This window comes from Cyrtonyx montezumae, unplaced genomic scaffold (genome assembly GCF_038088225.1).
Source record: "Cyrtonyx montezumae isolate F1298 unplaced genomic scaffold, pur_monq_1.0 scaffold_26, whole genome shotgun sequence".
Taxonomy (NCBI): Eukaryota; Metazoa; Chordata; class Aves; order Galliformes; family Odontophoridae; genus Cyrtonyx; species Cyrtonyx montezumae.
The window spans coordinates 1,986,524-2,001,420 of NW_027072003.1; the positions used below are offsets into that span (position 1 = coordinate 1,986,524).

The following is a 14,897-nucleotide window of genomic DNA, read 5'->3' on the forward strand; positions in this document are numbered from 1 at the left end:
GTACAGTTAACCCCTCCGTTCCCCTCTGCAAACAGCCCTGCTCATTTTGCCTCGATTTGGAGCAGTTTTTAGAGCAGAAAGCCTGCCCTGGGAGTTACTGCATATTCACTCCTTTAAAAGCAGAAATACATTTGAGTGTACAGAAGGTGAAGTAGAGTAAGCGATATCTTTTTAAAGCAGATTCAGGCGCTCAGGGGAAGGATCTGCTGCGCTTTCGTTCCCCCCACCAGTACTCCAGGAACGCTGTAGTCGCCAGCAAGCTGCTTCCTCACCTCCCCCTCAAGGAATTAATTCTCACGCAGCCACAAATCACTCGGAACTGTCAGAGCAGACCTGAAACATCACCGTGTTGAAAACCTGAGCCCGTGCAGTCCGTCAGTGGGCGCGCGTTGAGGAGTCAGTCATTTCCAGGGAGAGTGATAAAGCTGCCGCCTCCCTCCCCTCTCCTGCGGCTTCTGCTGCGAAGGCTGCTTGCTGGATGGAAAAGCTGGGAGGGGTAAGAGGATGGAGAGAAGGGAGGGACAGGCGATGCGAGAGCAGCAGACAGGACTGCGAGCGTGGAGCTGGCTGCCTTCAGACAAAGCACTGCTGCAGCTCCACAAGGACGCGAGATCACCGGCGAAGGAGCGCAGCCAGGAGCAGCGACGGGAGGGAAGGATGGAGAGCCCGGGCAGCTGGAGCTCGGCACGGCAGTTCCAGGTTTAGATGCTGCCCTTCTGCTCAGGCTGCGTTAGGGGAGGGAGGCGGCAGCCCTTTGTGATCTGCGTGTCTGGTGCTGCAGCCTGCTGGGGGGGCTGCCCAGCTCCCCGATCCTGGCGTGTTGGAGCAGCAGGATCCCTCACCCCACACTTCCCCAGGCAGCACTGCGAGCTCCGCACCGTGCAGCCACTGCAGTGGGTGGGGGTGGAAGGACGGCTCCGAGGGTGCCACGCAGCTGCGGGTGACCTGAAGCTTCAAAGAAAGCAAACTCGGTGGTGTTGGGTTTTTCCTTCTTTTCTTGATCATCTTTTTATTTGCATATACCCTTGAAACACAGACGTGCTAAGCAGGCTGAAGAAAATCTTCCTGTCTTGCATAGCAAATGCCCTGATGAAAAGGAGATCTCTGAACTTTTTTTGTCATCTCTTAAGCTTCTCCGAAGGAGAGTAACAAGTCCCCGGACTCTTTTCCCAGGGGTGAAGGAAGGAGAGCTTGTCTGTAAGCTGCTGCAGGCAGCTGGGAAGATCCTCATTACTGAAGGCTGCCGGGAGGTGCTGGGGCACGTCTTGGACTTGAGCTGCTGCAGGAGGAGCAGAGGGTGTTCTCGCACTTGATCTCTTTTTGTTCGGACGTGGCTTGGAAGCAAGGACCTGAAACACCTCACTCTCCAGAGCTGCTGCCCCTCTGAGCCAGGGGTTCACGTGCAGCAGCCGTGCTCAGCGGAGAAGATGAAGGAAGGGCAAACACAAGCGTGCCCCAGGCAGCTGGCAGCACTGGGTGCTCTGGTTCCTCTCTGTCTGTCAGCCCACACGGTGTAGTCAGGCTCTGCCAGCCTGGCACGAGCAGCGTGCCTGAGTGCCACACGAGCAGATGCGTGGTGACATGACGGTGCCAGGACCCTCAGCCTCATGCCTGGGGTCACTCGTTCCTCTGCTCCTCCTAACGCAGTAACAGAGGGGAAATGCCCTCACCATGGTTTGCCTCTTTCGGGACTGCTTGGGGACAAAAAGTATAAGCCCTTCTTCTCTTCTGCTGCAGTTCGTGTGCTTTCTTTGTCTTGCATGTCTTCCTGTGGACAGCTGCTCTGCTCTGGCTTCTGCTGCTTTCCTCAACCTCCGCCGTGCGTGCTCTGTGTCTCGGCTGCATGAAGATGTGCTTTCTCTCTAGCTGCTTTGTGCCCCCAACGCTCCTGGCCGTCCCTGTGCACCCGAAGCCGCGTGGAGCAGAGGACCCACACAGCACTGTGCCATCCTGAGCAGCGCTCACACCTGCACCCAGCAGGCAGTGCTGGGGCTGGAAGCTGGCCGCCCTCCTCCCGCCCCTTCCCATGAACCAAGGAGCACACCAGCGTCCCCGCAGGGCTGGGCTTTGTGTGTTTGCCTGGCAAGGAACTCGGCCGAGCCCCGCAAGCAGTGCATGTGATGTCCTGCTGCCAGGACACTTCGCTTGGGCACGGGGTTTCTTTCTCTGAGTGCTGACTGGGATACAATCAGACCCGGAGCCTTTGGAGGCACTGGAAGCTCATTGTCCATGCTCTGTGCACACACGAGGGATTGTCTGCCAGCCCGTTTATTGTACTCTGAGCATAATTTTTTGAGTTTCTTTATGGTAATGACTATGATGTGGCAATGCCATCTGTCTTCCTCAGAGTGCCGCTGCTACCGCCTTAACAGTTTTTCCCTTTTCAAGCGTCTGCCGATTCCTCTCTCGTCAGGTTCGCGGATGCTGGAGCAGAGTGTCGGGGAGTGGCTGGAGTCCATCGGCCTGCAGCAGTACGAGAGTAAGCTGCTTTTGAACGGCTTTGATGATGTCCGCTTCCTGGTAAGTGGTGGGGTGGGACCCAGCGGTGTCGGGATGCTGGGCCGGCCCGGCTCGGGGTCTGCAGCCCAGCAGGGTGGGCCCGGGGCTGCGCGGAAGGTTGGAGTGAAGGAGGACACGAGGGTTGTGTTGCTTCCTCCCTCTGCACCTTTGGTTCGGTTGTTTGAGTGTATTTCTGATGTAAGTTTGTGTCCGTCGCCTAAAATCGGTGCTGCGCGATTTGCTTGGGAAGCGGGAGCTGGAGTTTGTTAGTGCAGGAGGAAATCAGCAAACCGCCTGTGTTGTGGGTGGGAGACCTCTCGTTGGAGCTGTGCCGCTCTGAGCACGCTGGCAGGCGTTGCTGAGCTGCCCCTGCTTGCACCTGAAACCTAACAGTGAGAGCACCATCGTGTCCCACGTCGTGGGGTTTCCTAATGAGCAGAGTGCTGAAATGGGGCCGTGGTCCTGAGCCCAGGAACCTGGTGTGGGATGATGAGCTGGGAGGAGGGGGAGCAGTGCCTTCTGTGGGGCTTAAAGAAGTGCCTTTGGGATTTGCAGAAGGAGTTGCTTAAGGCTGGATGTCAGCTGATGGGAGCAGGGGGAACTCTGGTGCTGTGGGTGCACAGAGAGGTGGTGTCTGGGGAGGGCACGTGCTCTGGGCAGCTGTGCTGGGGGTAATGGGGCAGTGGGAACACCGAGGGGTGAGGCTGTGGGATCTGTGGGATGTGGGTAGCTCCTCTCTGTTGGAAACCAGTTGCCATCGACTGGAGAAGGTGTATGGAGCAGCTGGAGAAAGAAGGGAAGGCTTGAGATGCCCTGGGATGAAGGCTTGAGATGCCCTGGGATGAAGGCTTGAGATGCCCTGGGATGAAGGCTTGAGATGCCCTGGGATGAAGGCTTGAGATGCCCTGGGATGAAGGCTTGAGATGCCCTGGGATGAAGGCTTGAGATGCCCTGGGATGCTGCAGTGACTTGAAATGAAATAATCCGTATGTCCCCGCGTAGCTGATGGAACTTTGGCTTTCACCATGCCAGCAATTAGCTGCTCTCATTACAGCAATTAGCACCTTTCCCCCCAACCAACACGCGGATAGACCTCAGTGCAGCAGTTGATGAACAGAGGCAGTGAACGCTCCCTTTGCCCCCGGAGAAGTGGAGCTGTGGGTCCTGAAGCACTTCTCGATCACAGCGTTCGGTCACGGACTGCCCAGCACAGAATTCCTCACTCTGAGGTCGGCTCCTGCTCCTCACAGGGGTGGCATGCTCACTCTCCTTTGCTCATTCCAGTCCCTTTTAAAAGGTCAAACCATTGACCGAGGATTTCCTGCCAGCCCTGCCTCAGTCCCTCTTTGCTCTTTATCCTTTTTACTCTGGCACCCGTGTCAGATCTGCCTCTCGTGTCCCTTTATCGGTGTCATAGGAACTCCATGCCAACACATGGAAGTTTAATTCTTCAAAATCCCATCAGTGATGTTCCTCCCTTTGTCTTATGATGTTGCTCAAGTAAAACCTTTGCATAGAAGCAGGGAACAAGCTGTCTGCTTGTTTTTAATGCTGGTTTTGCTGCTCTCTGATGAATTATTAAAGCTGCCCAGTGCTGTGAGTGCTGAAGGAGGTGGCTGCTGGCACCCGCCGTGTCAGCTCCTCCATCCCTTTCCTTTTGGACATAATTTCTTTATTAACTGCCACTTTTGGTCACTCGTGATTGTTTCAAACTAAGCTTCTTTGAAAAGATCAGTCCCTGTTAGGGCCCAGAAGTACAAAGTTGGTAAGGGATGAACGCTGCAGGGTGCAGGAGCTGGCCTTTGTGCTTGGGACCTTGCCCATGAGCTGCTGTACGAGGTCAGTGCTTCCCCTGGCAGTGAACCTCGAGTTCTGCTCCACTTTGGGGCTGCTTTGGTGGCAGCAGTGGCTGAGGGCAGGATTGAATCCTCACCACGCAGCCCTCTGCCCGCACTGTTTCTCTGTGGGGGGAGCTGGGGAGGAATGCATTACATCCCACTTCTCAGTCTTCCCACGATGTAATGGTTAAGTCTGCAGGACAAAACCGAGTGCTGCAGTGTCTCCGTGGGCACACGAGAGAACATCGCGGCGGCACCGGCTGGGTTCAGCTGAACACGGGAACTCAGAGGTTTATGAGTGCTCAGCATAAACAATCCTGATGGGTACTGACTGCAGTGGGGTGGATCACGGTGCCACGAGGCAGCAGGGTTACGGAGGCATCGCTGTGATGCGGTGTTGGTGACGTGTGTGCTTCTGAGAAGGGACCGAAGCGACGTTTGTCACAGACAGAACGTGATCTTTCTTCTCGATAGAGGGAAGGAATGGGCTGGAGTGGAGCAGCTCCGTTTTCGAAAAGGCCGAGGTCCTTTCCAAGCAGTGTGGTGTGCAGATTGGATCTCTTGTGTTTCCTTTCTGCTGCCTGCAGTGGCTTTGTTGTGGTGTTTCTGTGCAGCTCCTTCTCCTCTCCATCACCACCGATGACCTTCGCTGTCAGTGCTGCTCGGGGCAGTCCAGCTGTGACACCAAACTTCTGCTTCAGTCCAGAGCATGGCTTGCTCGGCCAGTTGGGGATTTAAAGCAAGAAAATGGAGGTGGTGCTTCAGCTTCTGCGCTCTGCAGCTTGCCGAAGCCCTCCTTAGAGGGGAAGGGTTTATTGGTGCAGACATAACTGAGGGGAAGCTGCTGGCTGCACGTTGCTGGTGGTGGTTGTGCCGTCCTTACCAAAATGAGGCCTTGTGAGCAGCACCAAGTCCTCAGCCAAGTGCCAGGGGTGGTAGTGGACCAACGGTGCCCCAAAACCCAGAGGGAGGGCCCCGTCCCCCTGAGGGGGGGAGCTGCCTCATCCCCTGCTGGAGGAGCAAACTGAAGGTCAGATCACAAAGCAGCGAGCGAGCAGTGTCACCCGGAACAACACACTATAAATCGATGTAATTGTCCTTGACTGGTAATGAACTGAGGGGGGGGGGGGGGGAGATAGCTGGAAGAGCAGGGAAAGTGTCAGTGGAGCATGAACCAAGAGAGCTCCCCCGTGCTGTGAGCAGCAGGAGCCCGCAGCAGGGCTGCCAGCACCGGAGCTGTGCCATGGGGTGTGTGGATGTGCTGCGGGTCAGCTCTGCAGGCACTGCCCTGCGGTGTCCGCTGGGTCCTGCAGGACGGGTGCCTGGAGAAACCCTCTCCCTTCCCGTGGAGAGGCCGAGTGTTCAGCCCTGGGATGGCTCTGTAGCTGAAGCTTTTCTTCAGTCTGAAGGTATTTTCATTCCAAAAGGAGCAGGTAGAAAAGAAAGTCAATCGCTTTCTTGTTGTTCAAGCCTGGGTTCCCACGGAGGGTGTGGAAGCAGCTCGTGCTGATTCAGGGCAGCATCAGAAGCAGAAATCTGTTCTCGTGCAGTGCCCTTGGGGTCCTCTGCTTTTTTGTATGTGATGATTTGTTTTCAGAATCAGGGAGAACTGGTCAAATTATGGCAACATGGGGACGATGGGGTATTTCTGTGGTTTCGGGAGCTCCCAAGCCCCATTACGTGGCATTGTCTCATGCTTCTCACTGCCAGTGGTGTGCTGAAAGTGCATTCCTGCTCCCTGCACTGAACGAATGTCCCCAAGAGCAGAATGGGATCCTCGTGCAGGAGTTTCTGCCAAGCATCCGAGTGGGAATGGGTTCATTCAATGCAGTGGTTCCTCGGGCAGCTCTCCGGTGTCTCAGGTGCTGCCTGTGTGGCTCTGAGGGCTGTGCTTGCTCTTTGGGATGCTTTCTCAGTTTATCTCTGGGAAGTGCAATCGTATTCACCCCGTGGCTGAACTCCCCACCAGTTCTGGGGGGGATTTTAGGAAGCAAAGTGGGTGAACTGGGGCCGGCAGTTTAGGGAACGCTTACGTGTGATTCATTAGTAGCTCTGGGCCCAATAAACATTTAAAAAGCCATTAAAGTAGCAGTTAATTTTTTTGCCCTCTCAGTAAAATTGCCTGAACTTGACAACCGTGACCGATTCCCTCTGCTGCCGTTGTCACACTGCCAGTGTGGATGTGGGGGGGAGAAATTAAGCAGAAATGCAGTGGCTGTGTGCTAATCTGGGATTTACTGGAGGAGCCCTTTCCACGGTTGTTGCTTTGGGAAGTGCTGGGGCCTCGCTGGCATGCCCTCAGCAAACCAAGTGCTCATCCCCTTGTTTCCACCGACCTCCCCCAAACCTCAGCCCCTGGTAAGGGCAGAGCAGACCCCACAGGGCTGTGACAGACACGTATTCCTGTGACCGAGCACTGCCGTTGCTCCTTTGGCTCAGAGATGGGAGTGGGAGGGGGCTGGTTTTGGGGTCAGGAGAGGTGTAGGGCCGTGGAGTGGGGCTGGAGGTGCTGGGCAGTGCCTGTGGTCGGCCCTGGGCTCTCGCTGCACGGTTCTGGGCCCCTTGGTTGTGATGCTGTGTGCTGATGCTGTGTTCTTGGGTGAGAAGCCCCACGATGCAAACCGTGCTCTTGCACAGATGGGGTGGGTGCTCGCTCCCAGGACAGGCTAATGGGTTTGGCACATCGTGAGCTGTGCTTGCCCCATCCAACAAGACACACGAGCAGCAGTTTGCTCCGAGTGCAGCACTGCACAGCTCCCAGAGCTCTGAAGGGGCTGAGCACAAACCTGCACCTCCCAAAGGCTGCAGGGAAGGAGGAAGCCCCACCACTGGGCTCCTGGGCAGCTCACTGCCAGCTGCAGTGCCTTTGTCAGCTCCCAGGAGCTGGAGCTCAGTTTTGTTGCCTTGTCTCACCCTCACTGCCCTTTGGTTTAAGGAGAGCTCAGTGTGTGGGGTTGAGTCTCAGCATGGGCTGCGTGTTATCCCTGTTCAGGCTGAGCCTACTGCTCCATCTCCCACATCCAGGCTGGTGCAAAACAAAAGCAGTGGCAACAAAATCCTTGACAAGATACAGGCTGCCTTGAATTTACTGGGAAGGGGTGGGAGGGGGAAGAAAAAGAGCTTTGTGTGCATTAATCTAAGAAAAATGGCTGCTTTGGCTCATCCAGCTGAAGGCACTCTGCATGTTTGCCTTCGTAGTCTGGAAAAGCTGTGTTTGGGTTTTGCATCTGTTGCTTTTAATAGCAAACACGTTCTGGTCCCAATCTTCCCCTTCTGTGTCTGGAGGACGTGGGTTGGTGACGGGGCAGTGTGGTTTGGAGCTGGTTGGGATTCATTGCTCTGCACTGCTGGCTGCGGAGGACTGTGCGTCCTATACAGAACTTTCTTTGCCTTGGGCCCTTCCTTAGCTGGAAAGAGAGAATGGGCTGAAGCCAGGCTCTGGGTAAGAAGCAGCATCTGAAAATTGGGTAGTTAAGCGCCTGCAGAGTGCCCTGCTGGAGCAGAGATGCTGGCAGGTTTCAGAGGCTCTGATTTTGGCACGCTCTGTGTTGGGGTCACCTAGCCCACACTGTGCCGTGTGGCATAACCCCTCTGACTGCGTTTTCCCTTTAATGAGAAACCTGGAGTCTTGCAGGCTGCTTAATTACAGCGCAGGATGCGAAGCGCCGTGTCCTGGGGCAGACCCCTGCTTTCTGGAGGCAGCTCTGGGTGGGCAGGTGGGCACTGATGGATGGGGCCTGGCTGGGTGGGCGGCCTAATCTGGGGGGGCACCCAACCCATGGCTGGGGTGGGGCTCTGGGGGCTGTGAGGTCCCTTCCAACCCAACCATCCCATGGTTCTGTGATCTTTAAGGTCCCTCCCAACCGCTCTGTGATAACCTGGTGCTCAGACTGAGGGTGGCACAGCACTGTGTCCCATCCCATCTCTTCCAGGTCGGAGCTGTGGGTAATGGAGAGGGGCACAGGGAGAGCCCTGGCCCTGTGCTCAGCCTGCACGAGGTGCATCACTTGTCACAACGAATACAGTCTCAGCTCCATCTTCTGAAAGTTTTCTTGATTCCAATCGGCGTTTCTGAGCCAGGGAGGATCAGACTGGCAGCAGACAAGTACTTGCAGCAGTCCTCCTTTTCCGCTGCAGGCGTTTGTCCTTGGAGGACCCAGACCTGTGTTCATGGGGCCAGGACTGTGGAGCTGGGGAGATGATGTCTGACCTGGGCATGGGGACTTTTGGCTGCTGATAAAAAAAACCAAACAACCCACAACAAAAACCACCCAGTTTTGTGATCTCATTTCTAAAAACCTCCTAACCCAGCAGTCCCTCTGAGGTTCGTGGCTGGAGCCCCACTGCTCAGGGGCTCCTGGTGCTGCAGGTGAGCTCCAGGAGTGTGGCACTGACCCAAACCCTGGCTGGGATGCAGGTGGCAGCAGCAGCACTTCACAGAGGACCTCAGCTTTGTCTGCAGGGCACATTAAACACACACAGCCTGAGAACAAAGCTCAGCTGCTCAACTGGCAAAGGTTAAAAGATCCCCAGCGCGTTTGCATTTAATTATCCATTTTAGTGGCAGATTATTATTTTTTTTCCAGTGGAGATGAAATCCGGATGAGTTTAAAGGACGCTCCTCCGAGCAGAGCTCATGCACAATGGGCTGTAATGATGTATTCAGAGCTGCTATGCTTTGTCTATCCTTGTTAAGTACCCTGAGAATACAGACTGGCACTGAGGGAATTTAATGTGACACATAAAAATAAGGAGCGTTAGAGGAAGCCGTGGTTCTGAGTGTTTAACTAGCTTGCAGCCTTGCTGCACAGCAGGCTGTTTTCCTCAAATTTGAGATGTCAAAGGTGGGAGAACGCCTGTACTCACAATGGGTGTTGGAAAGGGGCAACCTGGAAAAGGCCCACAGCAAGGGCGGGTGGAGGCAGCATCATGCCCACTCACTTCCATGGGGCTGGTGGCTACCACGGGTGTGCAGCACTCTGCTGCTCCCCGGCCACCCGCTGCTTTAATTTGCCACTGTCATTTGCTAAATAATTGTTTCTGTGCAGTCTGGCCTCTGAGGGCAGTGCCATCGCTTCGGGCAGCTCTTTGCACAGCGTTAATTCTGTGGTTCTCCTGGCACTTATCTCAGCAGAGCTGCAGCTCTTTGGGGGCAGAGCATCGATGCTGCGCTTAAAGCAGGTGGTACTGAGCGAGGTGGACGTGCTGAGCAGCTCCACACAGTGCAGCGTGGGGAGGAATTCCAAACACTTGCTGCCCTTCGAAGAGGATAGGTACTAGTCCTGCTCGGTCCCTTCCTGGAGCCGTGGTCTCTCCGCGTGCCCTTGCAGCAGCATAGTGCCCGACAGCTGATTTTAATGAGGTTCCTCTTCCAAAACCAAAATGTGGAGCAGCTCAGCCCTTCTCGTGCTCCTCTCCTGGGAGCAGAGGGAGGCAGTGCTGGGGGGTTTGGGTGGGTCCCAGTGTGGTGCTGAGCTCACTGGCTGCAGTGCTGCCATGAGGTTGGCTGAGAGCCGTGGGGAGCTGAGCCCAGCACAGGTATGGCAGTGTTGTGGGGGGAGGTGGGCTGCAGCAGTATGCAGCATTTCTGGGGGTGGGCTGCCCCCTGAGTTGGGGAAAGGAGGAGAAGTGCGACCTTCTCTTGCTCTTCTAGAAAGAAATGGCGTTTTCTCAGCAGCCCAGGAGGGAGGAGGATGCGTGCAGCCCAGCACCCTGCATAAGTTCAGTGCATAGAGCAGGACATTACTGCAGCAGCTGGGGGTGGCATTGCTGGCAGTGTTCAAGGCACTCCTGATGGGGTGGCAGCCTTAATGATGGCCTGAGAGCCCCTGGCTGGGTGAGGATGCTCACAGCATGCTGTGCTGGGGGATGGCCGTGCTCTGCCGTGCTGTGCGTTGGTATCCTTGTGCCCCAGGTTGGACTGAGCTCTGCCTGTGAGAGCCTGCTCCTCTCAGGCAGCCCTGGGGCTGTAGGGATTCCAAGGGGCAGCTGCTGCTCTGCGCACGGGCTCTGCTCCCATGTGCACCTTCGTGTCCCTGCAGGGCTGTAATGTCATGGAGGACCAGGACCTTCGGGACATTGGGATTGGAGACCCACAGCACCGCCGGAAGCTCCTGCAGGCAGCTCGCTCACTGCCAAAGGTGAGTGGGGCTGAGACGCTGCCAGCGTGGCTGCAAGAGCCCGAGCGTGGTGTCAATTGCAGATGCTGTGTGCTTTGGGATCTCTGCCCCCTGAGCCTTTAACCCCTTTGTGCTTTTGTAGCTGAAGCCCCTGGGCTGCGATGGGAACAGCCAGCCGTCCGTCCCCGCCTGGCTTGACTCGCTGGGGCTGCAGGATTACATCCAGTCCTTCCTCTCGAGTGGCTACAGCTCTATTGACACTGTGAAAAACCTCTGGGAGCTCGAAATAGTCAACGTGAGTGTTGTCTGCGTGCCCCTGCAGTGGTGGGGTCCTGCCTGCATCCCCTGCAGGGAGCAGTGCTGCACACAAACGAACTGCTGGAAGAGGGATGCTTTGCTTTTCGCAGAGGGCAGCAGAGCTGTCCCTGGTGGCCCCTCGTGTCCAGAGATGGGCAGCAGAGCTGTGAGGGGTCTGAGAATTGTGGGGCCTTATGGGGAGCGGCTGTGGGAGCTGGGATGGATCAGTGCAGAGGAGAGGAGCTCAGGGTGACCCTGTGTCCTGAAAGGAGGTGGTGGTGAGGTGGGAATCGGCCTCTGCTCCCATGTAACAGCAATGGGACGGGAGGGGATGGCCTCACACAGCACCAGGGGACGGGCAGGTCGGGTATTAGGAATGATCTCTCCAAAGGAGTGATGCTGCAATATCCTGGGGAGTGCTGGGTCACCGTCCCTGGAGGGCTTCAGGAGATGTGGCACTGAGGGATGTGGTTAGTGGGGATGGGTTGGGGTTGCACTTGGTGGCCTTAGTGGTCTTTTCCAGCCTTAACAACCCTATGGTGCCCTGGGAACTCTAGGCCCTGCATTCCAGAAGCCACAGTGCAGCTCCCTGCCCTGGCACAAGCTCTCCACCATTGTCTCTCCCACAGGTGCTGAAGGTGAACCTGTTGGGCCATCGGAAGAGGATCATTGCGTCGCTGGCTGACCGGCCCTACGAGGAGCCCCCAGCAAAGCCACCACGCTTCTCACAGCTGAGAGTGAGTCCCTGCAGTGCCCCACTGCTCGCCGTGTCTGCGTAGGGCACTCAGTGGTAGCTGTGTTCTGCCCCTGGCTTGCCTCCACATCCCCCTTTTCATTCAGAGAACAAATTCCGGATCTGTAGGGTACATTCATCTCCTTCTGGTTAACAGCAGACACCCCTGAGGGACCCAGAGCCCTGCAGAGTGTGGCTGTGGGTGGGTGTGCAGCGTGGGGAGCGGGGCACAGTCCGCATTACTCTGCTCTTTTGTGCCCTGGAAATTCCGCCAAGCAAAATCAATAAGAAAGATAAAAGCCCTGCCATGGCAGTGTTTAAGTTAAAAGTCCTTTCAAAGCAGGTGTTATAGTAATGAGCGAGGAGAGTGATCTTTGAAAGTGGCATTGCTCTAAAAAAAAGAAAAAACAGGGAAAAAAAAAAAGGTTTAATGTTAGAATAAATGGCTTTGACCTGGAAGGTTGGGTCAGCATTGGCTCTCAGATACTCAGTGCCTGGGAAGAGAGTGCTGAAACGTTGAGGCAGAGGCACATCTGGAGCGTGGGGGAGGAACTGCTCCGCATTCCCATGGATGCACCTTGGCTGCTGCTGGCAGGGATGCGGAGCTCAGTGCTCCTCTCTGAATGCAGCGGAGCAGAACTCAGGCAGTGTGCAGCCCACCTGGCTCCGGGAGCTTGGGCAGCACCGACCTGCATCTGCTTCCTCCTCCTTTCTGCTGGTTTACATCGTGAGAGCCCACATCAGAAAAATGTCGTGGTTGCAGGAAAAGTGCCCTCATCTCCACGCAGCTGCAACTCCAGAGCACTTGGGCAGAGATGCAAACTATTACAGCACTGCTGAGCCACTCTGCAACAAACACTTCCCTTTGCTGGGAAATGCTAAAGCAGTTTTGGGGCAGGGGGAGATGTAGGATGCCAGACCCTTGGTGCTGAGGTCGGCTGAGAGGGGAGTGCTTGGAGTCACCATTTTTCATATAAAGCTGCCATATGGGGGCAAAAAGTGAGGATTCGTGCTGCTGCTGCTGCACGCAGAGCCTGGGGGTCAGGAGGGTACAGCCCTGCAGCCTCACCCCACTGCTCCAGCCACAAGAGCACAGGTTGGGGGGGGGGGGGGGTAGCAGCCCCTCCCAGACATCCTCTTGAGATGATGGGACCAAAAGCTGAGCGGTGCTGGGGAGGGGAGCGCTTTGTGCATCCTGAGCTGATTGATGTGCAGGTTTGGGGGGGAGGGGGCTGGGAAAGAGAATGGGCCATTTGCGGCGCTTCCTGGTGCTGCAGCTGGTGCCTTCCAGCGCCCGGCTCCGGCTGGGGAGCGGAAGGACGTCAATGGCAAATTAAGCAAGTCCGCTGAATAGGGCTAATGCGTGCTGCAGCTGCGAGCTCCTGTGCTGCCTGCTTGGCACGTCCAGGCACTGAGCGTTGCCTGCGGGAGGAGCCCGGCTGTCAGGCAGCTGGGCTGAGCTCTCGCTGGGCAGCCGGGTCCCCAGCTCCAGGAGGGGCGGCTCAGAACGCTGTGCTCGGTGCGGTGGAGCCCACTGAGATCAGCCCTCTGTCCCTGCTGTGCTCCTCAGACAGGGCAGGGCGAGGCAGGCACCTGCCCAGCTGGAGCAAAGCATGGGCGTGAGTGGGAAATAGATAAGGTGAGCGGAGGCTGAAGGCTGCGGGGCAGGAGCTGACCCCAATAGCTCAGCTCATTGCGTGCTTTGTGTGGGGCGCGGGGAGGAGCAGCCTGCAGTGCCAGCTCTGGGTGTTCCTAGGGAGAAATAATTCCATCTGGGAAACAAAGCACGGGTTTGTGTGTGGGGCCACTCCTCCTTTTGCTCACACCTTAAGCAACTGCTCGGGCAGCATCAGCTCTGCTTCCTGTGTCCAGCTAACCGGGATGGTTCTTGGTGTCTGCCTGTTCCAGTGCCAGGATTTGATGTCCCAGACGTCGTCGCCTCTGAGCCAGAACGACTCCTGCACGGGCAGATCTGCTGATCTCCTGCTGCCCTCTGGGGACCCTGGGAAGAGGCAACACGAGCGTGGCAGCGAGCTGGCAACGTACTCTAAAGTTGAGCGTTACAAAGCACAGGTCAGTGGGTGCTGCTGTGCGTCCTCTGGGCCCCTCTGCATGGCTCAGTGCATGCACCCCCTCACAGAGGAGTTAGCTCGAGGCTTTGAGAACTGTGGGCCCGTGCCAGCCCATTGCTTGTGCCCAGCTCACCTTGGAAATGGTGACTTGCACATCCATGGGCAGTGCCACCTTAGCCCCTCCCAGCCCCTATGGGGTCTGCCCGCCGCAAACCTCAGTTGCATCAGCTCACACTCAGATCTGTGCTGCATCCCGGCGTGGACCCGCTGTGGCTTCACACCTGAGTTCTTTCCCCTTCCAGGAGGACCGCCGGGAGTCGAAGCTGACCCTGCGCCCTCCCAGCCTGGCTGCCCCCTATGCACCGGTCCAAAACTGGCAGCACCAGCCAGAGAAGCTCATCTTTGAGTCCTGTGGGTACGAGGCCAACGTAAGTGGCTTTTGGCTTCTGCAGGTGGGGAGGGGGAGGAGCATGGGGTGTTGCACGTGGAGCTGTCACAGTCCTCCCTGAGTGCCTTATCCCTCTGCAGCCATGGCTGTTGGGTTGTGATGCTGTGTTGGGGGTTGGAAAGTTTCCAGCCTGAAGTGTTTGGGATGTCTGAGGGCTAACACATCCCCTCTTCCTAACAGTACCTGGGCTCCATGCTGATCAAGGACCTCCGAGGTACGGAGTCGACGCAGGATGCCTGTGCCAAGATGAGGGTACGGAGCCCATGGGACAGTCACAGCTGCGGTGGGTGATGTGGGGCAGAACAGGGGATGCTGGTGTAGCCACAGTTCCCCACGCCCTCCAGACGGGCAGAGCAGTGAGTGCTACCACTAGTGAGCTGATCCCTCACCAGCACTTTTCCCCATAGATTGAATGTCTGTGCAGTGGGAAAAGGGGTGGTTTCACTGGGATAAAACAGGTCCCCATCCCTTTCTGTCTGATTCCACTAGGAGCAGGTTTTCTTCCTCCTGCTCCAAGCCCCACAAAAGCCTGATGTTATAGGGCCTGAGGGTCTTTCCTGGCCCCTAAAAGGACTGGGGGTGATGAGGAAAGGAGCAGTGGTTCACAGCTGTTCACCTGAATGTTCTTGTTTCTGAAGAAATCCACAGAGCATATGAAGAAGATCCCAACCATAATACTGTCCATCACATACAAGGGAGTGAAGTTCATCGATGCCTCTAACAAGGTGAGTGCCTCAGAGCTGCTGTCTGGAGGGACACAGCCTACAGTGCCACCTGCCTGGGGGATGTGGGTCACATCTGGCAGCTCCAGAAGCCATGGCTGTGTCCTGTGTAGCTGCTAGAACCCATGGGGGGAACACTGGGGTGGTGATGATTGTCTGAATGGTGTAG

At 56.4% G+C, this 14,897-nt stretch overlaps 1 protein-coding gene across 6 annotated transcripts in view; it reads left to right on the top strand.

Annotated features, from left to right (window-relative positions):
- ANKS1A (ankyrin repeat and sterile alpha motif domain containing 1A) overlaps positions 1-14,897 on the top strand; it is an 80,115-nt gene that overhangs the window by 60,248 nt on the left and 4,970 nt on the right. For 5 of the 6 annotated variants that reach the window (XR_010622448.1, XM_065740272.1, XM_065740275.1 and 2 more), the window contains 8 exons: positions 2,414-2,520; positions 10,379-10,477; positions 10,599-10,751; positions 11,383-11,490; positions 13,395-13,559; positions 13,861-13,986; positions 14,187-14,258; positions 14,645-14,731. Coding sequence is in view for 5 of the 6 variants with exons in the window: in XM_065740272.1 (XP_065596344.1) it covers positions 2,414-2,520; positions 10,379-10,477; positions 10,599-10,751; positions 11,383-11,490; positions 13,395-13,559; positions 13,861-13,986; positions 14,187-14,258; positions 14,645-14,731 (917 nt within the window). In the remaining variant the exon portion in view is untranslated. Of the gene's footprint in view, positions 1-2,413; positions 2,521-10,378; positions 10,478-10,598; positions 10,752-11,382; positions 11,491-13,394; positions 13,560-13,860; positions 13,987-14,186; positions 14,259-14,644; positions 14,732-14,897 lie in introns of those variants that run through there. The other variant, XM_065740274.1, reaches the window with a different exon arrangement.